At 41.4% G+C, this 25,015-nt stretch overlaps 1 protein-coding gene across 5 annotated transcripts in view; it reads left to right on the forward strand.

The window, feature by feature from the left end:
* SGCE (sarcoglycan epsilon) overlaps positions 1-25,015 on the forward strand; it is a 187,929-nt gene that overhangs the window by 65,895 nt on the left and 97,019 nt on the right. For all 5 annotated transcript variants that reach the window (XM_069211755.1, XM_069211758.1, XM_069211754.1 and 2 more), the window contains exon 3: positions 8,952-9,109. In XM_069211755.1, coding sequence (XP_069067856.1) covers positions 8,952-9,109 — 158 coding nt within the window. The remainder of the gene's footprint in view (positions 1-8,951; positions 9,110-25,015) is intronic.

A 25,015-nucleotide genomic window follows, 5' to 3' on the forward strand; every position in this document is an offset into this window, starting at 1 on the left:
AGGGTCATCGGTGGCCGTTTGTTGGCGGCCATGACAGCCTGAACACGCACAGATGCTCCAGGGGAGTGGGGGGGACGGAAAGTGGTCGCAGACTACACAACAGGAGAGGATCCGGCCCGCTGGGACTGGCCACTGACTACCGGCCCATGTGGGTACGCCCTGGATTTGGATGGAGGCGGAGCCCTCCCAGAGACTTGGACACAGGCGGGCCTCAAAGCACACTGCTGTAATTAGAGCCTGGACTGAGGGAGCCACAAGCCACTACAGAAACTATAGCCAATCTACCCTTGGCCAGGGTGGCAGCGGCCAGTGCAAGGGGGATGTCACACGATGGTGGGGGGCTACCATTGCAGTCAAATGAGGGGGTGAGAGCGTGCGTGGCTCGTCCAGACCTTGCCAGGCTGCAGGAGAGACAGCTAGAGGATCTCCCATCATAAGGGTTCCCTCCCTCCGTTTGGATATTAAGGAGGTAGTACAATTGATACTATCTCCCACTACTCCAGGTCCCACACCTGCAGGGACCTGGAGGGGAGTCGGGGTGAAACAGGAACAAGCGGCCTCTCAAGATGTTGAGATGGTCTGCAATAAGCAAGACAGGCTGGAGAGAGCTGGAGTGGGGGGCTTAGTCGGACAGGGAGTTGAGCAAGGAGGCCGAGTCGGATTTGGAGGCTCATACAGCCAAGATTTTGGCAGCCATCAGGGACACCAAGGTCACCATGGAGAAAAAGATAGTAGTGATAGATGTGGATGCTGGCCTGCTGTGTGCTTATCATAAGAAGCTATTGCATAGTGTGGCAACCGTGGACTCAACCCTTGCACAACAGTGGCAAGCACTGATGGGGGAGTGCGACTACGCTGACGGTTCAGGATTAGACCTCTAACATGGAGTGGTACAAGCAGGCTGAGGAACCTATATTTCAGGTGAGGAGGGCCTGTCCCCAGGAGCATGGGTAAATATGGCGCCCGTGGCAAGAGGAGGTGATAGAGTGAGAGGGAATAACTGCTACCTTAGAGAAAGGGCTGCTGAGAGTTGTCCAGCCCCACCCCAGTGACAAGGACATTAATAGTATTTCAGACAAGGAAGACATACGTGGCAAGAGAGGCTGCAAGCCTGCCTCCTTTAACTACATCTGGTTTTCCTATGTCTGGTCCAAGTATATGGATATATACTTTTATAACAAGGTTCGCCGCGGCTACGGGGAGTGGAGGGGTGTCGTATGTTCAGTTCGTTGTTATGTTGCACAAATGCCTAATAATACGAATTTTTTTATTTAAAAAAACGTGACAACAAACCTTCAAAAAGTCCAGTCCTTGACATAAGAGAAGCCTCAAGGAAATAAAGTTTGACAAGCCTTGATGTGCAGCTGTGAGACAGATATAAATCAGAAGCAAAACAAGTATTCAGAAACAGATCGAGTAGCTCAAAGGCATGTAGGAGAGACGAAATGGCAGAGTCAGATATACCAGAGTGACAGAGATGAGATCAAAAGACACTGAATTTGAACATATTTGAAATTTAAAGCGCGAAGGCCCAGACACACTAAAAGTTGGGTAGCAGTGTGTTTTGTGAAAATCGACAGGGCTATGTTGTAAAAATGGTAAAATGTTGTACATTGACAGCTTAACAGAGAATCATGCTCCAATGATGTAATCGGCTGTGCCTGCTCAAAAAGCCATTTTAGCACGAAGCTAAGTTTTGCAACACAATACAAAGGGGAGAGCAAGGTCTGGAGTGACATTTCAGGTCAAATTACACCCTTAAGTAGATATTTCTATGCAATGACAACGACTAAGGAGTAAGGTTGTAAAATATGTCTTTTTATTGAAATTACATTTTGGAAGTGGGAATATCACGTGATATTTTGCTTGCCCTGATATCATCTGGTGCTAGTATGTCAGGCAAAGCAGAGTCATGCTATTTTAGCAGTTCTGCTTTGCACGAAAAACTCGAGTGTTTGTCTTGTTGCCGTCCTTTACGTTCATTATCACGGTTTTGCGGCAACTAGCTGCAAAGCCATTTGGTGTTGCATTTGCTTCACGTTTTTAGTGCAAACATATTTTGCATGGGAAAGTTGATCGACCGTACAATTTGTGCTACTCTGTATCACATGCCAAGGCCTCATGCAAACACATCAAATCTGGGCAAAAGTTTATAGGGGGAAATACTAAAGCTCAGACTTTGTAAAACACATATAATATAATCGTTTTGGAAGTGAGATTTAGAGAGACAGGGAAATACCTCTTAGGCACAAAGGAAAGACAGAAAGATTGTTTTGAGGCACACAGTTAAACAATGACGATAGAGACAGTGTGACACCAGTGGCACTGCGGAAAGGCAGGGTCATAAACAAGTGAAAGAGAAGTGAGACTGAATTGGACAAACAGATATGTATCAGGGATGCGTTAATAAAATGCAGATATGTTATTGCAGATAATGTACAGTGCTTTTTACCTTACTTTGCATATATTGTCGACTCTTTTTTTTTGTTTTGAGTTTGGGAGAAAATGGTGGGGCAACGTGTAAGAGAATCCTAGCTTCTTTCTGGGGCCAAAGTATAGATGGTGCTATTACCGTATTTAGGCTGAAATTGGAGAAATCGGAACTCTGCCTCAGAATTCTGAAGTGCCAGCACTCAGGCAGATATGGTTCAGAGCATGGAGAGTCGGTTTCAGGGAAAAGCAACTCGTGCTGGCCCAAGCCCTGGGTGCTATGGCGTCTGCAAGCTCACTATCCCACACTCACTGACCCACCCAAGTTGATGCTTTTACCCCATTCCTACAAGCTCTTGTTGCTACACCAATGACGGGAAGTGGTGGGGCTTGGAGCTATGCTGAGGTCATGTTGTGTTTACTGTCAGGCGTTTGGCATCCCAAGTAGTGGCATATAAAACGATTTGGCCGTACAGCACTTGGTTTGACCGCTGCCTCATACTGAAGTAACCCCAAATTGACATGTATGGTGGATGTGTCTATGGCCCTGTCCCCACCGCCCCCACCTTATGCTACTGTCAAACTAGACACCTCCGTTGGGGTTCTGCTTTAGATTAACAGATGGAGGACCTACCTAAAGCAGAGGCAGCATCAATGAGCCTGCGTGTTGGTTGCAGCAGAATAACAACTAAGGTGACCCAAGGATGTACTACACTATGTACCATTTCAGCCTACCGTGGCGGTGCTCTGTACCTTCAAGGTATTGTAGCAACCATCAGAGAAAAAATTAAGCCTAGCCCAGAATCAAAGTAGGAAAGGCCATGATAACATTAACACAGCACTATTCAGATCTCTGTTACAATAACACAACATAGTCCAAGGTCTTGTGTATTACGCACAGGGATTTTTAGAGAAAGGAACTGATTAATTTTCATAAGTGTGACTTGAAAAGTTAATGTACCCAAGTCCATGCCCGGGTGATGGAAGTGATAACAGATACGTGTTCATCTTCGATGACATGACATGGTCGACCAATTACCAAATATGTAGCCTGTCACCAGCCTTGTATCCGCTCCTAAGGGGCTGAAGAAAGGAAAAAAAAGAAGTGCAAATTGTAGGATCAAAACAGAATTTTGTTGATTGCTGTTTACTTTCTGTTCTGACAGCTGCCTTTATGACCTCTGATAGCAGGGATATCAACTTTTGTACTTGACTGTCCCTTATCGATTTCCATAGCCTAACCGTGATCGTTCATCAATAGGATGCCCCTAAGATATCTAACTCGATTGAAACGAAACGCATAAAGGATGAAAAATATACTTCCCAACTAAAAAAAAAAGTTGTAGTATTTTTATTTTATTGTATTGATTACCAGCAAGCACACTTTAAATTACATAATCACATATCCGCGGCTCAAATTAACTCATAATAATACTAAAACTGTACTCGTATTTCCCTATACTAATCCACCACTAATTCCTTTTGGGTTCCAGGGTAGCGTGCTACTTGACAAAAATCGCTTTGACACCTCGTCAGGGGTAGTAAGCGCTATATAAATACTATTACAATTACAATAAATTATATAATTTCTTCTATTGTTCTCAGCTAAACAACATTCTACTCCTCTCCACATATTTTTAAAAAGCACTTTCCCTCTATAGAGGCCTTTTAGCCCAAGGCGCTTCCCATCAAGAGTGAGACGGAAAAGGGAATAGGTGAGCTTTACTATTTAATATCGACTTCTATGTTTCAGCTCAAATTAAATGCTATCACCCTTATCCCCACAATTGTACATGCAGAACATTCAGTGAGTTTGTTAGAAATGTAAAATACTAGATACAAGTGCTGAAAGTAGATTTCAGTGCTTTTCACATTAATTGAGAGAAAAATGGTATTGTCATCACAAGACATGCACTAATGCAATTTTAAACTGGCTGTGATATCACATGTTATATTCTGCATCCTGAGACCTGGGAGTGGAAGAATACGGGTGGAATGGTGTGGTGGAGAAGGTAGAAGGGGTTCTAAGAAAGACGGTCAGAGACATAGAGAGACCTCCTTTGTTGCCTGTGATTGTTGGTTGCCCCTTACATGTAGTAATGAACGTACTGTTAGACCACCGCACCGGAGTAGTTCATTATTACACATTGGTGACGAGGATGGGATACAAACCCACGCGTCCATAGGACAATGCTACAATGGTCAGACTGAGAGCTTTAACCGAGTTGTTAGAGAAGGCATTCAGTTGGCCTGTAAGGGTAGTTTACCTTGGAGGAAAGCGTTGCAGACCACATTATTGTCATATCGTATGATGCCGAATTCAGTTCCAGGATGCTCCCCTTTTGAGTTAGTTTGTGACAGAAAACCAGGAACCAAGTTGGATTTATGGTGGTTGAAGGATTATAGTGGAGATTCAGATGTGTGTATTCATTATAAGAAAATCAAGGAGCATGTGGAAGCTTATCAAGAAAAAATTTGAAAAGTCATATATAAGTCACAGAAAAACCTTCTGGTGTTAAAATGTGTCCTGGTGACTGGGTTTGTGTCAGAAAGCCGATAGTATTTGGAACAGAATTACCCAAATGTTTGGATCCCATCAAGGTTGTGGAGGTCTATAACAGAGCTGCGAAGGTCCAAGGAGGAAAAATCTGGAATATGAGCAGGGTCTCTGTTTGTAAGAGTACCTTGTGTGCTGAGTTGAGTGATATTGAGCAGTTTCCTATGACAATGGATGACGGTAATGTGTTCATGGATGTGCCACTGTGGGAGAATGGTGTGGTGTTGAATGAATCTAAAAATGCTCCAAAAAATGGAATGCATTCAAAGGGAGTTGAAGACGTTTCAAGAAGTTGAAGAAATAAATGTTCACAAGCAAATGTTTCAGAGTATTTTAAATATTAATCAATAACATTCTGTAATGGTGATAGGCTGTATTATTTATGCACTGCAGTATTATTTATGCAGTCTACACATTATATATTACACCCACATATATATATATTTATACATATACATTTTTAGTTTTTTAGTTTTTTTTGTTAATTTTCAGCTGTTTATATTATTTGTTAATGTTGCTTGTGTCAATGTATTATTTGCTAAGGGGAAGAGATTTGTTATATTCCATATCTTGGGACCTTGGAGGGTTAGAATGTGGGTGGAATAGTGTGGTAGAGAAGGTTGAGAGGGTTCTAAGAAAGATGGTTAGAGAGATGGAGAGACCTCCATTGCTGGCTGTGATTATTGGCTATGTTAGTGCGTCTGACCTTAATAAGTAAACTCACAAGGGGACGTGAATAGGTTGATTAACATTTTGACTCACAATTAAGATGTTCTTACCATAACTCCAATACATAATCAATAATCAATACACAATAATCAATAATCATTAGTAATCAATAACATCAATAATCAATGGAGTCAGTAATTGTCACAAACCATGACCTTTCAGTCATGAATAACCACACTTTTAAGTGAAAGTTAGAATATTTATTTACCTATATTAACAATGCTAAGGTCATGTAGATTTATCTCAATATCAAATGAAACACATACAGGAATAATGCTGGCTTTCCAAAGCAGCGGAAGAAATGTAATCTAATCAGAGCTTGAACAGCAATGCAGTCTAAGGTTATGGTGCAAATCAATAGCAAAGTCAACTGTGTCAATGTAATTATATACATGAAGTTTAGCAGAGAAATTAATCAAGCATTAGTCCCTGTTATCATAATTCCTTAATGATAATCCTTAATTAACATCAAATTAGCATCAGCATTTTGGGCTTCATGCAAAACAATTTAGTAACACAAATTTGGAAAAACATCTAACTATGGCTCTATCAAAACAGCGCAGTTGGTACCTAGAAAGGAAAAGCAAATGTGCATAATAATCACAGTTTAGGTTATACCTATCCTCAGTATGGATCAGCAAAGCAGAATCAGTCTTCATCTTCAGGACATCAGTCGATCAGCAAGGCATCAGGATTGAGCATCAAAGTTCAGGAAAGGCAAAGTCTCAAAGCATTAAAGTTAAGCACGTCTCTTGTCAAGACGCAATCTGGGCAATGGTTAGAATGAATGACTTCTCTCCGTCTGATCCTGTTAAGTCAAAACTGTTAAAACTACCCCCCAAATCCCTATTCGTCAGTTAATCGTATGTTCACACTTTGTCCACTAAAACTAAAATCCCAAATCTATGAATTCTAATATTACTCCATTTACATGTCTTTGATTGGTTTGTCTTGCAATGTCTTCATCATCCGGTTTGTCAGCTAACAATATTGTTGCAGCTTCTACTCTAGTCAGTATCTTCATTGTTCTTGTCCTGGGAAAGTTAGTCTCACACACATTACATATAAAATGTTGCATTAGTTAGACCATTATCTTCTAGCAGTCGGTTCTCATAAGAAGCTTCTGTTATGAGCACTTTCAAACAATAAAATAGAAATTCACAGTTTAACTTTCTTGGACATCCATTTTATTAAATGCTAAGAAATACAGCTTTTACATGAGGCCTGGCAAGTAGGCCAAGACACTCGCTAAGTTAGGGCCTACAATTAATAAAACTAAAACAAAATTCATAACCCTTAATATGACATATTACTGCATTAGTCTAATATATTTGCAGCATTTCTTAATATTAAATCATTGATTAGTAAAATTCGTTAACATTGGTGGCCATTCTTCGTAATCATTTTTTCAAATGCGTGCATTATTTTTCTGCGTTATTTTATTTTCTACATAAACTTATTATTCAAAATACATAAACACTCATTAATAATTTTTATTAATCCACCTGCTCTAGCAGCTGCCCCTTACATGTAGAAATAAACTTACCATTGAACTGTAGTGTAGCCATTTTTAATACAGCTTCATGCATGTTAGTTTAGCATACTAGGCCGCTGTGCACTTTGCCCTAGAAATATTTTATTCAACTTCGTACTGTTATTTTACAATAACCAGTTTTACGGTCTTGTTTTAATTTCTTCTATCGCACTGTTTAGCTTAGTTCAGCACTGTGTTGTCAAATAATGCATTCTTGATCACCCTGTGCTTCAGTCAAGGTTACAGTCTGGTACATTGCTGGTAAACGTGGTAGAAGTTTAGTCTCCAGTTTTCATAGAAAATACACATCCTTACGTAGGGACATTTTCTTAGAACATCTGCGTGTTAGTATAAAAACACTTCCTAGTCCTAATACACGTCAAGAGGGAGATTCCGGCCAGGAACCTACAACTAGATGCTGAATCCCCCCGTTGCAGATGCTGATGCAGATTACAGGCCTTTGCTATGGTATGGGGGTTGATGTCCTCCCGGGGGAACCTGAAAGGCAGGCTTAGAGCTTCACAGGCTGTGCTCGAAATATAACTTAGAGAGAAAATAATCTAGCGGCACTATGATAGCCTTATTCTTGTGCTTCACTCTCATCGTTACTATTTTAATCCTACTGTGTTGTGTAGTTCTGTTTATTGCAGCTCATGCTTTGCTATCTAAGATGCAGTCGTTTTATTAAACCAATCTTTAAAACTTAAACTGCCTTTGTCATTTACATATGAGACCGTACTGTGTATGAGAGAACCGGTTGTGACCTGAGTGATCACAACTTCCCTAGGAAGTGCTAAGATGTCATGCGCTCGGCTGCCCAATTGTCTCTCCCATTTGGGAAAGATGAGGTACTGCTAGTTAGCCGGAGCAAAATCCGGATTTAGAGTGACAAGGGTCCTTCACCGTGGGTCAGACTTAGTCCCCCACTCTGTGAACGATATTGCCGCTCAAAATCCAGTAGTCTCGTTAGGATAATGAGAGCCTACGTGACAGAACCACTACACAGGACTACTTCCTTATTACAATTACCAGGTGAAACAATACAATTATCAGAATCATTGTAAGGCTATGAATGGGCATTTTATGGTGACGATATGGCAAGCCAAATATTTTTGGACTGAGGTTGAAATAGTAAATCATCCTCATTTCAATGGTTTGGGGGTACGTCAGTGCCTCTCCTATCATGTTAAGCCAACTCTAGAAATGCAGCTTCTTCTGAGAGTCATAATAGACGCGGGAAACTTCAAAGCTCACAGCGCTTGGATGAGCATTATGAAGTTCATCTACAGCCACTTTTTGTCATATGTTAAAATATTAAAATCTCCCTTGACATTTGGACAATAGAAGGCAGAAACATTGTTTTTGCATGTCTTTGCTCAAACGCTACTGCAGCAAAGGTTTGTTGGAGACATCGGAGATTTCCAAACTTTAACGACAAGTGGGCACTTGATATATTCATTTTAGATCCTTTTTATGAATTTACATTTCTGTTTGCACTACGCACTGGTTGCAGTACTTAGAAATGTCCATGGTTTAAGTAAGTATTGTTTAAATTACCAATAAACCTAAATTACTGCATAAACGATCTTAGATGAAGTTGTTGCTTGCAAATTTGGATATGCTTAACAATGAATTTGAATTGTTCTAAATGTTGGTTTAAGAAACATTAATTACATTGAATTATATTGTTTCTTTATTTAGGTGAAATGAGTAATGATCCTATAACCTTCAACACAAATTTAATGGGCTACCCTGATAGACCAGGATGGCTTCGCTACATTCAGAGGACTTCCTATAGCGATGGGGTGCTCTACGGATCTCCAACTTCTGAGAATGTGGGAAAACCAACCATTATTGAGGTACTGCAGCTACTGTGCATAAAAATCTGATTTTCGAAACACAGGATATTGATGAGTGTATTGTGGCCAGTTTAATATATTTTGCTAAAGTTAAAAACTATTTTCATATTTGGGGATTGTACAATGCGCTAGTCTAACTAATGATTAGTTAAGAATACAGAACATCATAGCAATAGTATCTGATCTCATTGAGAAAAGTTAGGTGGGGTGAGCATGTTAATTCCTTTAGGGTGGCAACTATAGCTCCTGGTCTGCAGTCACATGCCCTGGGAGCACAGGAAGACATTTGAAAAGTGAATCTGAATAGTTCTGCTTCAGGAGTTTTTTCTGAATATATTGTGACTATGTTCTGATCTTAGAGAAATGCTGAGGGCATGCCACATTGTTGACCATTGACTTCCTAGTATGTTCTCTCTTCACTTCATCCACTTGAAGGACACTTTTTAGATCACGTTTTCAGCTGTGAATATCTCTGACCAATGTGTCAAGTTTGGGTTCTTGTTGGTTCCATCAAATGGTCTGTTTGCAGTAATGAAAATATTTCGCTGAAAAATGGTTCTTTTAACCAGTGCATTGAGCTGTGAAGTACAACATCAGTTGAGTATGCCCAGAATAATAACTTAAATGGCAGCACGGTCAAAAGAGTCCCAGAGGCCCTTTGGTTCCATTCTTGCAGGGATGCCTTTCAGTAGTGTGTCTTCAGAAACCAGGTGACATTAGTGGTTTTCTATGGATTGTCATTAAACTAAGAAATAAACTTGGATGTTGTAAAAACGCAGTGTTTAACCTTTTTAAAAAAAACTCAGTACCTTTCTTTTAGAGATCTTTCGACCTTTGTGGTGGTAGAAACTTCCTAATAGAGTGCCCTCTACTGTAGGCTTTATGGCAAATTAGATCTGAGGAGACAGATAAAAGTCTCTTGAAATAATAGGCCAATTTTTGAGATATTAGATTTCTCCTGCCAATAAAAGGCAGTGGGGTAAAATCTCCATAAGCAGATTAATAGCATCTTTCTGTGAAATAGTGGCAAAATGTTCCTACATGAAACAAATGGGGAACAGGTAGACATGTGTCTCCTGCTACCACAGTGGGTTTCGTTGAAGTCTTGGAGGGACAAAACCATGCCATGGTGAAAGGAACCTGGCTCAGAGAAGAGCTGTCATGTAACTGTCCACGAGACACCATCTTTGCTGTTCCCGGAATGCTGCGTGTGGGTCTGAACAGTCAGTTGACTGGACCCTCAAAGTACCAATTAAAGGGAGAGGGGAGACGTGGCTTCTGGACTAGCATGACTGGGCAGCCCTGTCTAGAATGTGGATGACTCAACTCTGGACTTGTATTCCTGAGCAAGTGTGGACTCTAACTCCATGGCAAGTGGCTTTAATTCCCTCACTTGCTCTCAGAAACAATAGAGAGTGGACTATCTGGGAGCAGTGAGGTTGATTTGTTCTCTTTGTGGCTGGCCTCGGAGTGGGTGGTGCAAGCTGCTATTGCACACGCAGGTGCTCAGCAAGTGTATAAAGTCCTAGGTGCTAGGGAGGTGAAGAAAGTGAGAACGGCCTGTGATGAGGACTATCAGGTGCTGTAGCCAGCAAGACCCCTCTTGTCAGGAGATAACCAGGACTGGACAGGTGGGGTGGTCCATGCCTCTCCTTCAAGCTGTTGTGAAGGAGAAGGAAGGAGCAACACCAGAGGAAGGAATCATTAAGCTTTCAGAGAAACCCACAACATTCTGTGGGTTAGGAAGGCCCCTAAGCTTGCACATAGTGGCTCGTGGTGGAAATAATTATCAAAGAAGGTGCTGCTAATGCTGCAGAAGATGCCATGAAGTTGAGGACAACCAATGCATTAAAAGCCGTAGGTCCGTTCGTGATTCTGCCCTGGAGAGCCCATGTACAGGTTGGTCCCCTTAGGAAACCGCAAGCTCAGCTGTGCAAATTGCCAAAATGATCTTCATTTAGAGCTATCAGGACATGCACTAAAATTGCTATTGCTGTCAGGAAGCCTCTGGGCCTGTGCTGCATGGCCATGTGAGAGTGAGGAGGTTCCATATAAGCAAAGTGATGTTGCAGTCTCTTGCTATTTTCTTTATCAAAAGAGCTGGAGACCAGTGCACTCCTCACCCAGCTGCTAAACGTGGAGTGCCACGGTGGCAAGGAACATACCAGATTATGCAGGCCAGGATTCTGTTCAATGATCTATCATGCTTGTTGTTGCCTAATTGGGTAGGGACATGCACATGGGTTAGGGTTCATCAAACGGGGCAAGAAGAGAAAAACATGAGAAAATGGAAATATTTTCTGGCTGTAGCTGTGGCAGGATCAAAGAAAACCACAGTTGAAGGAGTGGCCATTAGGCCAACGGGGATTTTAAAAAATATGCATATTTCTAGCTGTTTTGACTCAGAAGAGCAGAGGTACCACAGAGAGTGGTAAAACGTTTTGGGGGTGGAGGGTTGCCAGGAGCAGTGGCAGGCCTTCATTAGACAGGAAGAAAAAGTTTTGTCATAAGTCTACTGGGTTAAAGAATTAGTGACTGGTAGAAGCACAGAAGCATTGTTTTCTTTTTTTTATAATGGCTGAGTCTTTGCAATGCTCTGGGAGGAAATATTGTACTGTCAGTGTTTACAGTCCTAACAGATTACTGGCATGCTAATGAAAAAGTAGAGATATGGTCTGTGACTGAAATGTTTACTACTGCGCAATGCTTGTGGTCTTGAAACATTGCCAGTGATACAGGGCTGGCATGGTGATAGCCAAAGGCAGGTTTTCATCAAACCTTTGGTTTAATCCTTTCCTTTGATTTTTATTAATGTGTTGGTGATGTTTATATTTAGGAAATTGTATACTGTCAAAGCCAATAATTCTGACTTAGTAATAGTGAGTGGCAAAGGCTATCTCTACTTAATAAAACTGACTGTGCAGGTTCTAATGGACATATCATGTTGCAATGAGTCCATGCCTGCTTTTAACATTGCTAAGTTCCTACTGGCCCATTAAATTTTTCCACTTGCCATTTTGTACATATTCGTAATTTTGCATGTCATATTTTTGTGTGGATTGAATAACTTTTCCTTTCGTGAAAAAATGAATGGACTTTGAAATACCAGAGACAGTTATGATGGAATTCTCATCGCTGTGACTCACCTAATAGCCCCTAGACCCAAGCAATTTGTGGCATATCCATCCATTATTCATTTGTAGCTTAGAAATACATGTAAATTAGTTATGTTGAAATGTCTTTTATCTTTCTCTTCATCAACAATTGTCATTGATTTGATCTTGGTTCACACAATAGGTACTTCAAAACTGTATTTGTTCTTTGTTGATATTAAGTAATTATTTGACTCCCCCATTCTGCCCTCTTCACAGGATCTTCATGTTGGTAATGTCACCTCCTCTCCTAACCCTTCATCTGTTTAACTACTCACTTGTCCCTGCACTAGTAAAGCTATAATCATAAGTGATTCATCATCTTCATTCAAGTGTTTCTGTCAATTATCAATGTTTTCTCTTCCATTTCTCACTGTATGCCACTGCATAAAAAAACATAGGTTTGTCCTTAGCCCTAATATTCCTACAACTGTCTTACTCTTGCTACCTTTTCCCTGATAACCTTTGCCTTGACCTTGATGTCATCCAGGTAAGCCTCTTCAAGGTCAACAAACCCTTCTGTGGCATGTCAGATTGGTACTAGCACTTACAAGACATTACACATATCAAAATGTACAATGTAGATGTAAATTGCTCATAGGTCGCACACAGGAATATGTGTTGTTAGACTAAACATCCCACCTGAACAGTTGACTTGCTATATTACTTGTACTTTCTCTCATTTTTTGGAAAACCCAAATTACATACACCAAATTACAAATAACACCTGATACTCACCTGGCTGGGAGTCATACTCTAGATATTGTATACAAAGCTATTCCCTGAAACAGAGGGGGTCTCTAAGGTGACCTTATTGTCTGCATCATAAACATTGATCCAACTATGTGCAGTACACAACACAGCTCTCTAGCCAGATCAATAAATAAGACAGATATCGGTCTTTCAGAAAAGCATATTTCTCACTCATTCTAGTCTATCTGGCTCTGGAACACTCTGAGGTCCCTCAGTGATGCCTCTCTTATTTTCTAGCAATATCTGTCATCGCTACAACAACTACGGATTTTCAGAGCTTTTCCCTCCTGCATTCCCTAAATGTACTCTAAAAATCAGGCATGCCTAGAGCCCCTAGCTGTGAAACCTGTGGCTATCAGTGGCCGGCCAAGTCCTGATTAGGGCTTGGGCCCTATCTCACCTACCAAGATTGTTGGCCCTAGAAAGAGGTGAGCCAATGTGTTTAGACTCTTTACTGTTGTTAGAACTAATTGGCCCTATACTCCCTTCCAGCTCCTGTTCATCATCTGCCCTTAATCATCTTGGAAATAGTATGGGAACCCATATAGCACTGGGGAATATGTCCCTTGTTAAACTGAGAGTAACCTTGTGCTAGGTTCTCCAGCATTTGGGTCTCTCAAGGTACACTCCAGCTTGTAGGAGAGACCCATCCCTTCATGTTTTGGTCCTTCTTAAGGCCAAGGGAACCACCTTTCCCCGACTCTGGGGCCCTCCAGGCTGGGGTGCAGCAGTGAAAGAGATCCATAGGGACTGTCATGCTACAACTTCACCTACTCGCTCTCCCGCTTCAGACTGATCTTTGAAATGGAGTCTCCGAGAACACTGTCACTCATCTAGACAATAAATGACAAACCTAGAAAGAAGGAAGTAGAACATGTTCAGTCATCTTGATTATTATACCACCGTGCATTCTTTTCATGCCCTAACAATGATCAGCAAGCCCATCATATCTTTCTGTCAAATCAACTCAATACTCTTTTCTCCTTTATCTATGGTAAAAGCTCCAGTGTCTGCTTAAGTCAGTATTGAGTCCGCTCATAATGTGGGCCCAAGTGTAACTAAGGAAACCACTTGGTTGCTAGGAGCACAGCACGTGGCCTTGGGCTGGCACACAAATGTTCATGCATCCGCGCCTCTACTATGTCTTTCCTACTCGTTTAGAAATAAAAATGGATTTCCGCTTGGAACAGCCTCAGGTTTCTTTATTAATTGTCCAACAATAGCATAAATTACTCTTGCATGTCAACTTATTTCATAGTTTTTTTTTTATCAAGGCAATTGTTTACATAAACTCAGTACATCTTTTATGAATATTTTCCCATCAGAAGTAAAGTAAAAAAATCAGAAAAATGCACACTGTTTCCCATGTATCGTAGTTCCTCCCTTAGGTGTGATTCTTAATAAATGTAGCTAGGCAGGGTCGCATAACAAAATTTGCCTAGTTAAATACATTATGCTTCTGCAACACACACAGTCAGATAACATCACCACAGATTTACAATGAAGAACAAAAGTACTAATATTTTACATTTATAACAAAATTGGTGTTATGTTGCTGAACAGGAGATGTTCAATTTAAGGCCTTTCATGTGGAGTATGGTGAAGTAAATTAGCCATTTTAACTTAGATCTGAAACCAGCTGGTTAAAATATGTAAGAATAGTTGTAAAAAGGCTACAAATATTTCATGAGAGAGGTCCTACCCAAGACTAGCATCATGTTTCTGCATTTGACGAGCCATCTTTTCTCTCCCCTAATATCTTCTTAATTTTGAAATAGAAGCATTTTGGTAAATATTGAAGGTATTTTAATCCTAAATGGTAGGCAGTAGATTTCTAGCGTAGCATTAAGCTATTTTCAGAGCGATCTCGTATCTAAATAAAATACTTGTGTGTTCTCAGGGGGCGTGACACCCTTCAAATTAGTTGCTGTTTGATCATTCCATTTATCTTTATACTTTTTTCCCATTTCTTTTTGTCAGTAGTTACATCTCGCTGTATTAGTGTGGACTGGCTTCAAAAATATTTTAATTGTGAGCTAAATATAAGGAAATACTTGAACACTTCATAAAATAAATATTGTCTATAAAAAGGTTGCACTTTATATTTTATAAGCAACTACATTGAATGTCAATTAATTAACGTGTTAGAAATGAGGTCTCTAGGTGGCAGAGGTATTCCTTTGTCCAAATAGGGACCACAATCCTAGTCAGGGTAAGTTACACACAATCCAAATTATCCTGTGCCCACTCTCTGGTAGCTTGGCACTGAGCAGTCAGGCTTAACTTAGAAGGCAATGTGTAAAGTATTTGTGCTACAACCCATACAGTAACACAGTAAAAACACCACAAAAATACACCACACAGGTTTAGAAAAATTCAAGATACATATGTGGTTAAATTAAGGTCAAAATGATAAAGGTTCAATAAGTAAAGTTGAAATGTGAATTTCAGAAATTGTAGAATAGTCTCTTTTCAAGAAAATAAACAGTTAATGCTTGATTTCACAAAGTACCTGGTGTGTGTCAAAAATTACACGCACAAGGATCGCAGAGGAGGAGATGCATGGAAAAGATAGGGTATGTGTCGGTTTCTCTGGTGCGGCACAGAGGTTGCGTGGTTTCTTTTCCTGCAGCATAGGGTTTGCGTAGATTTTTGGCACGCAGTCCAGGTTCCTCACTGTGGTGCGGGTCCGTCTTTGGCGCCCAGAGACGATGCGGAGAAATCCTTGATGCGCTGGAGAAGGCACAGGTGCTTGTACCAATCCAGGGAGGCGATGCATCAAATTTTCTGTTGCGAGGCAGGCGCTGCGTCGATGTTCCACTGGGGGGATTGGGCTGCATCATTCCGACTTGGCTGTGCTTCATTCCGGTAGGGACCTGCGTCGCATCTTAGGTCGTAAAGCAGGTGCTGGATCAGAGCTCCACCTGGAGGACCGGGCTGCGTCTTTCCGGGTCGGCTGTGCAACAATTTCTCAGTCGCAAAGCAGGCTGTGTGGCTTTTCAGGTAGGCCGTGCATCGGTTTTCAGCGCACAAGGAGTTTCTGTAGTTGTTGAAGTCTTTTTGGCCTTGAGACTTCAGGAAACAGAAGGCAAGCTCAATCCAAGCCCTTGGAGAGCACTTCTCAGCAGATGCAGAGGTCAGCAAGGCAGCAGGACAACAGCAGGGCGGCAGTCCTTCACAGCAAAGCAGGCCAGGTGAGTCCTTTAAGCAGCCAGGCAGCACCTGAGGTCCAGATGCAGAGTCAGTTCCAGGAAGTGTCTGAGTTGGTGGGGTTAGAGACCCAGTTTATATACCCAAAGAAGCCTTTGAAGTGGGGAGACTTCAAAGAGTGGTTTTGAAGTGTACAAGTTCCTCTTTCAGTACAACCCATTCTGCCAGGGTCCCAGTAGGGGGTATGGCAGTCCATTGTGTGAGGGCAGGCCACTAGCTTTTGAAATGTGTCAGGCCTCTCCACTCTTCCAGCCCAGGAAGACTCTTTCAGTATGCAGATGAGTTCAGGTGCGACTGAGAATCCTGGGTTTGTGGTTGTCTGCGGGAAATGCACAAGGGAGCTGTCAACCAGCCCAGCCCAGATGTGGATTGGAGATAGGCTGAAAGGCACAGATGGATTTAAGTGCAGGGAAATGCTCACTTTCTAAAAGTGGCATTTCTATAATAGTAACATAAAATCCAACTTCACTAATAAGCAGGATTTTCTACTACCATTCTGGCCATACTAAGGCCCATATTTATACTCTGTTTGCGCCAAATGTGCGTCAAAACTTTTCATGCACATTCAGCGTAAAACTTGCCCCATATTTATACTATGACACCCGAACCCGCGGATTTAAAAAATCCTCCATGTGCGTCATTTTTTGGATGCAGGAAACCGCCTTGCGTTAATGACATGCAAGGTAGGCGTTTCCATCCAAAAAATGACTTTAAGCCCTGTGTGTCTTATTTATACTCCCCCATAATTTTGACGCAGAGGAGAGTGCGGGCCTTAAAAAATGGCGCACAGCCTGATGTGCGCCGTTTTTTAACGCCTGGGTGAGGGCAGGCGTTAAAGGACATGTGGGCTCACTTCCGTGGTCTCTGACCATGGAAGCTGTCCAGAGGTGCCCTTCCCTACCACCCTCGCCCACCCCTGGAGGACACCCATGGATGGAGGGACCCATCCCAGGTAGGTACAGGTAAGTTGGGGTAAGTATAATTTTTTTATTTTTTTAAAGTGGCATGGGGGGCCCAATTTGGGCCCCCCTGCATGCCACTGGGCCCGATGACCATCGCCAAGGGACAGAAGTCCCCTGGGCATGGCCATTGGGCAAGGGGGCATGACTCCTGTCTTTGCTAAGACAGGAGTCATTTCAATGGGGTTTGAGCATCAGAAAAATGGCACTAGTCCGGTTTGAGCCATGATTTTGACTCAAACCTGACTTGCACCATTTTTTGACGCACAACCCCCATTTTCCCCTACGCCGGCGCTGCCTGGGTTGAGTCTTTTTTTTTTACTCTGACCAGCCCGCAGCGCCGGCTAACATCAATCCTTAAATAAGGCACCCGCCTGGGTGGTAGGAGTAGCGTTAGCCGGCGGTAATGTTTTTTACGCAAACCGGCGCTGGCTTGCGTCAAAAAGTATAAATATAGGCCTAAATATGTCCTGTTTACCCCTTTCTGATCGGAACCTACCACTCAAACAGTGTATGAGTGCAACCCTAATGCTAGCCTGTAAAAGCAGCAGGCCTCAGAGTAGTGGAAAATTAATTTAGGGGTTTTCCACTACACAGACATATAAAACACACAGGTACATGCCCTGCCTTTTTGTCTTCATAGCACCCTGCCTTATGGGTTACATAGGGCCTACCTTAGGGGTGACTTATATGTAGAAAAAGAGGAGTTTAAGACTTGGCAAGTACTTTAAATGCCAAGTTGAAGTGACAGTGAAACTGCACACACAGACCTTGCAAAGGCAGGCCTGAGACATGGTTAAGAGGCTACTTATGTGGGTGGCACACTCAGTGCTACAGGCCCACTTGTAGCTTTTGATTTACAGGCCCTGGGCACATGTCGTGCACTGTACTATGGACTTACAAGTAAATCAAATATGCCAATTGGGAATGAACCAATGTTACCATGTTAAACGGAGAGAGCACATGCACTTTAGCACTGGTTAGCAGTGGTAAAGTGCCCAAAGTCCTAAAACCAGCAAAAATTAGGTCAGAAAAATAGGAGGAGGAAGGCAAAAAAGTTTGGGGTGACCCTGCAGAGAGGCCATTTCCAACAACATATTTTAAAATAAGTACCATATTAAATTAGCCAGAACATTGAGGCTTGTTTTTAAAATACAATCGAAACTGTCATGGACTATACAAAACTGAGAGCGCTTTAAAAATATAATGTAAATAAAGTGAAAGGAATGTTTCTAGGGATTTATTTATTTCAGGATCTTGTAGAAGCGATGATAAGATTAATGGTCTTGCTCATATTCAGCCTTCAGTACAGGAAAGTGATTGATTCTAAACATGTCTTCTCCAGCGGCATGCCTCTCAGTGCAGGCACATTCTGTAATCTTTTGAGTAATCTTCTTCTTTATTATAGCATTATAGCCCACTACCAAGGGTGATTAAAAGCTCTGAACCTGATTGTGGCTCGGGTGTTTAACAAGGGAGAGGGCCTTTAACAACCGGTTTAGCCCAAACCAGAAGGGCTATATGCCTATTAGATCATTCCTGCCATTAAGGGTAGACTGTTCTAAAATAAACAGGGCGAAACTTAAAGACAAACATTGGAAAGTTAGAGCGGAGCTACTCCATTATCTTCAATAGAACTCTAAACATTCCAATGTTTTAATAGAACTCTGTGATCTCCACATGCAGGTTATATGGAAAGAAGGCAAAGCGATATATGAAATGACACTGTAATGATCTTGTCTCCGGTATTAGGTATAAAGCGCCTGTATTGATTTTGACTGGCTAAAAGGCTGTTAAAATACAACTAGCAATTTTAGTAGCGTACAGCTTTCTGATTCACAGTGGCTGGTAGAAGCCTGCTCTAGCATTCCAAAGCTTGCTTTTCTGTTTCTCCTTGTTTACTATAGAACATTCCATCATCAGTGGGTGAAGAATTCTAATAGCATTGTACCACTTATTCCGAAAGCTATATGGGTTGTAAAACGTTCTGACCCCAAGTTATAGGCCTGACCATCAAGTGAGGCAGCTGTTTAACAATGCTATGCTGCTTTAGCTGTTGAAGAATTTTTTTCTGAAAAATTAAAGAAGCACTTTGTATATTTGTTTTAACATTGGCTTCCTGTTAGAATTTGGGTCTCTATTTGCCAGAGGTATGCACCCTTGTCCAAGTAGGGACCACAAACTTAGTCAGGGTAAGTAAGAACACAACCTCAATTATCCTGTGCTCACCCTCCTGTAGCTTGGCACAGAGCAGGCAGGCTTAACTTAAAAGGTAATATGTAAAGTATTTGTGCAATAACTTGAGAGAGCGTAGCTTATATAATCTATGTTAACATGAAATGTTTATGAATTAATGTGTGATGATGCCGCATAGAAACTATAGTAATAGCAATTTTGCTTAAATGTGCACTTGAATTGTGACCACGAAGAGTGGCCACCAATGTATACGCAAACTAATAATGATGATCAAAATGTTTATGTTATGTTCAAATGAGCTTATACTAACATTTTCGTTATTAAATCTGTATTGAAAAACCTCGTAGGCCTTAAGTTAGCATGAGCCGAAGCTTAGCTGCTTGGCTCTCATATTAAATGCATTTTTCTATTTTCCAGTGTGCTGACTCACAGGGGGCCATGACCCTGTGTGTTCTTTTTCTTCGACTTGGAAGATGAATGTAACCATGTTAGATCCGTTCTCAGGCGTATTTTCTATGCCCATGGAATAAATGTTAAAATATATTGAAACATTGTAGATTAATGTAATGTACAAGGTCATTCAAACCGGGGAAGACAATGGAACTGCTGACCAAAAGATGTGCAAAGAATTACCAAGGGATGAAGTCACACCGGACGTGCCACCTCTGAAGACGTCAATTACAAAGACCAATCAAAGACTTGTAAACCAATATGGGGTGAAGATTAGGATTACCTAATGTGTTATACGATAGGTTAAAGATAGTGGGGTATAGCAAATGCCCAATAGGATTTTGGGGGAATGTACAACGAAAAAGGGATAAAAACCCATGTCACAGAGAGGTCATCACGGCGGGTTAGGGAATGCTATTGATTTTATCCAGAAACTCTGTCACTGTGTTTGGTGACTTGAGATTTTACTAAAACCATCCTTGACCTTAGACTGCCCATTTACGCTTTTCCTCCTTATGAGGGAAGTGCCCTTTTGTCCCCGAGCTGAGTTCTGACTGATGGCGATTGACAGATGTCCTGAAGACGAAGACTGAACCTGTGCGCTGACCTAATCTTTGGAGGGTAATTATGACAATGTAATCGTAATTTGTCTGTTTGCTTTTCCTTTCTAGGTACCAACTGCTTGCTTTTGACAGAGACCATGGCTAGATGTTTTCCAAATTGGTGTTTAAATTGTTTTGCATGAAACCCAACATGCTAATGCTAATCAGTGGTTAGGACAGGTGTTCACCTAAACTGACGCAAATAGACAAACAACCGAAACTATGCTTCTTTGAACTGCTGCGATATTGACACTCTGCTAAACTTGACCTATGTTCCCGCAGTGTTATGTTCTGATGTTTGTGATTCTCGCTTTAATGAAATCTTATCACAGTTGCCATATCGTGACTATGCTATTATGTTTCTTGGTGTTGAGATTAACTCATTTGCTCTTAGATTGTAACTAATAGGGAATAAAACTCATAAAATTCTACTAACTAGGTGTGGTTATTCATGGCTTAAAGGTCATGGTAGCGTCTTCGAATTGATTAATGACTTTGACTAAAGTGAAATGCATTGTCGTGGTAAATATTGATGACATTATTGATGTATTGATTGATATATTGATTAGCTATCTCGTCCTAAGGTGTCTCTCAACTGGGTCAAAAGATTCATTGGCCTAAAACGAGTCCTGATGTGACATAAATTATCATAAAGGGACGCGTTAACAAACTCATACAGTAACACAGCGAAAACACCACAAGAGAACTCCACACAAGGTTAGGAAAATAGATAATATTTATCTGAATGAAGTAAGACCAAAACAACAAAAATCCTATATACGCCAGTCAAGATATCACTTTTTAAAGGTTCAAATGAGAATCAGTTGTAGTATCCTTGTAACACACAGTACCTGGGATGCATCAAGAATAATGACACACGCAGGCCACAGAGGAGGAGATGCATTGAAAAATAAGGCGCTGCATCGGATTTTCCGGCGCGGCACAGATGATGCGTTGTCTCTTTCCGCGTTGCAAAGTGATGTGTTGATTTCCAGGAGCAGAGCCTTGGTTCCTCACTGCAATGTGGGGATATTTTGAAGCCCATGGATGATGCATTGAAAATACTTGACACGCTGGTAAGAAGACGCAGGAGCTGCGTTGATCCGATAAGAAATGCAGCGATTTTTCCAGCGTGAGGCAGATGCTGTGTTGATTTCTGCAGGCGTTGTGTTGATTTTCCGGCGCAAGGGGATTTTCTTCTCTTAGAGGAAGTCTTTGTGACCCTGAAACTTCAGAACAGGAGACAAGCTCAATCCAAGCTTTGGAGAGCACTTGTGGGGAAGGCAAAGTCCTTCCAGCAGAATCAGGGGCCAGCAGGCAGCAGGCCAACAGTCCTTCAAGCAAAGCAGTCCAGATAAGTCCTTTGGGCAGCCAGGCAGTCCCTCTGACAGAGACCAGACATAGATCCAGAAGTATCTGATTTGGTGGGGTCAGAGACCCAGTATGTATTCCCAAAAGTGCTTCTAAGTGGGGAAAACTTCAAGAGTGGTTTTGAAGTGCACAAGTTCCCCTTTCAGCCCAGCCCTGTCTGCCAGGAGCCCTGTCGGAAGATATCAGTCCTTTGTGTGAGGGCAGGCCACTGGCCATTGAAGTGTAAGTTAGAGTCCCTCTACTCTTCCTACTCAGGGAAAACCATATGTATGCAGACAAATGCAGATGGAGATGCAGCTGAGTGTCCTTCTGTGTATGGCTGACTGGGTGGAATACACCAAGGAAGCTGTCAACCAGCACAGACCATGTGTGGATTGAAGACAGGCTGTATGGCACCGATGGCAGTAAGTGCAGGGAAATGCCTACTTTCTAAAAGTGGCATATCTGAAATAGTAATGTAAAATCCAACTTCACCAGTAGGTAGCATTTCGTACTAACATTCCAACCATACCACATATGACAAGTCTACTTAACTTAGATCAGAATTTACCACTTAAAATAATATAAGGGGATTTTCAATGCTGGCCTATGAGTGGAGCAGAATTCACAGTAGTGAAAAACGACTTTGGGAGTTTTTCACTATCAGGATATGTAAGACTCATAAGTACATGCCCTGCCTTTTACCTACATAGCACAATGCCCTATGGGTTAGCTAGGGCCTACCTTAGGGGCTTATAAGTAAGAAAAGGCCAATTTAAACTTTGGCAATTAGTTTGAAATACCTAGTCGAAGTGGCAGTAAAACTGCACACACAGGCCTTGCAATGGCAGGCCTGAGACATGGTTAAGGGGCTACGTATGTGAGTGGCACAATCAATGCTGCAGGCCCACTAGAAGCATTTAGGTTACAGGCCTTGGGCACATCTAGTGCACTTTATTAGGGACATATAAGTAAATTAAATATGCCAATTGAGTGTAAGCCAATGTCATCATGTTTGACAGAGAGAGCACAAAAACTTTAGGACTGGTCAGCAGTGGTAAAGTGTGCAGAGTCCTAAAGCCAGCAACAGTGAGATCGGAAAAATGGAGGGAGACAGGAAACAATTGGGGGAAGACTACCCTAAGGCTGTCATGTCTAACACTTCCAAAATCCTTTAGAGTAGTTTACGTTTTGACAGACAATTATTTTCTCCCAATTGTGACATGCTTTGTAATATCTACTTTTTTATGTCCTGAATTCGTTTTTCTTCCACCCGCTTGCTTTTCACATTTTAGAAACGACTACCTGTGTGCCAACATATCTACAAATGACAGGGTGTTAATGTAAACTATCTCTGGACTCTGGTTGACATTCATTTTAATGCCATCTTCTGCTAGGTTGGCCAGTACTTCTGTAACACAGCTTTGTGTTCTTTCAGCTACTTACTTGCTGTGTTATTGCTTTATAGTATTGTTTATAGTTTCACTTTATTTCAGAGAGCAACTATTCTTAATTATTTCTGCCTTTAACTTCAAGGAATGTCTAAGCAATCAGTTTTCTTGGATACATTTTAACTGCAAGCCTTTCAGACACTTCTGACCACTGAAATCGCTTTCTAACAGTTCGGTGGAATTCACACAAATTGCTCATTGTGCAAAGTACTTTATGAACAGCAGAACACTTTTGTTGCGTTCATGCTCCTGCCTGTGGTTGCAAGCATGAAGGAAGCTAAATAACTGCTTCATTGTACTGACCTGCATGCTACAGCACTAGAACACCATCTCTGGTGTCGTGATGCCAGCGGGAAGAGTGGTCGTGTCAGTGGTGAATGTCAGAATTGCTGTTCAGATCTGCAATTTTGCACTTTCCACCATTTTTTAAACAACATGTGCACCGATTGACTGGTACAGAATGCCATTTTTGTCCTGAAATGTTGCTTTTGTACTGCTCAGCAGGATTAAATTCCACTGCACAATCACCTTGCAATAGTGCCAAATTACCTTGAGCCAGTCCAAAATTACCTGGCATTGGCACGTTATGTAATTAGGTACAGCATCTATAAATGTGTCAGAAGTAGGACATACCTTGAGTTATTCTATGCAGCTGTTAACGTGTCCTTTTATGTTAGTTTATTACACATTAGGACTCGTTTTAGGCCAATGAATCTTTTGATCCAGTTGAGAGACACCGTAGGACGAGATAGCTGATCAATATGTCAATCAATATCAATAATGTCATCAATATTTATCACAACAATACATTTCACTTTGGTCAAAGTCATTAATCAAATTTGACGACGCAACCATGGCCTTTCAGCCATGAATAACCACGCCTTTCAATAGAATTTTATGAATTTTATTCCCTATTAGTTACAATCTAAGATTAAGTGCATCAATCTCAAAGCCAAGAAACACAACAGCATAGTTACGATATGGCAACTTTGGTAAGATTTCAATAAGGCAAGAATCATAAACATCAAAACATAGCACGGCGTGAACATAAATCAATTATAGCAGAGTATTGATACTGCGTCAGTTCAACATAGCATAATGTCAGTCGTTTGTCTATTTGCGTCAATTTGATGATCACCTGTCCTAACCACTAATTAGCATTGGCATGTTGGGCTTCATGCAAAACAATTTAGAACACCAATTTGGAAAACATCTATCTATGGTCTCTGTCAAAATTAAGCAGTTGGTACCTAGAAAGGAAAAGCAAACAGACAAATTACAAATTACATTGTCATACTTACCCTCCAAGATTAGGTCAGCACACAGGATCAGTCTTCGTCTTCAGGACATCAGTCAAACACCATCAGTCAAGACTCAGCTAAGGGCATAGGGGCCACATCCCTCGTAAGGAGGAGAAGTGTAAATGGGCAGTCTATGGGTGAGGATGGTTTTAATAAGTCTCAAAGTCACCAAACAGAGTGACAGAGTTTCTGGATAAAATCAATAGCATTTCCTAACTCATTCTAATGACCCTTCTGTGACATGGGTTTTTATCCCTTTTTCGTAGTACATTCCCCTAAAATTCTATTGGACACTAACTATACCCCACTATCTTTAACCTATCAAATTTAGCATTTGGTAATCCCAATTGTCACCCCACATTAGTTCGTGGTTCTTTGATTGGTCTTCATAATTGACGTCTTCGGAGGTGGCACGTCCGGTGTTACTTCACTCTTTGGCACGTTTTTTGGGTCAGCAGATTCATTGTCCATCGGTCTAAGTG

Source organism: Pleurodeles waltl, chromosome 10, assembly GCF_031143425.1.
Source record: "Pleurodeles waltl isolate 20211129_DDA chromosome 10, aPleWal1.hap1.20221129, whole genome shotgun sequence".
Taxonomy (NCBI): domain Eukaryota; kingdom Metazoa; phylum Chordata; class Amphibia; order Caudata; family Salamandridae; genus Pleurodeles; species Pleurodeles waltl.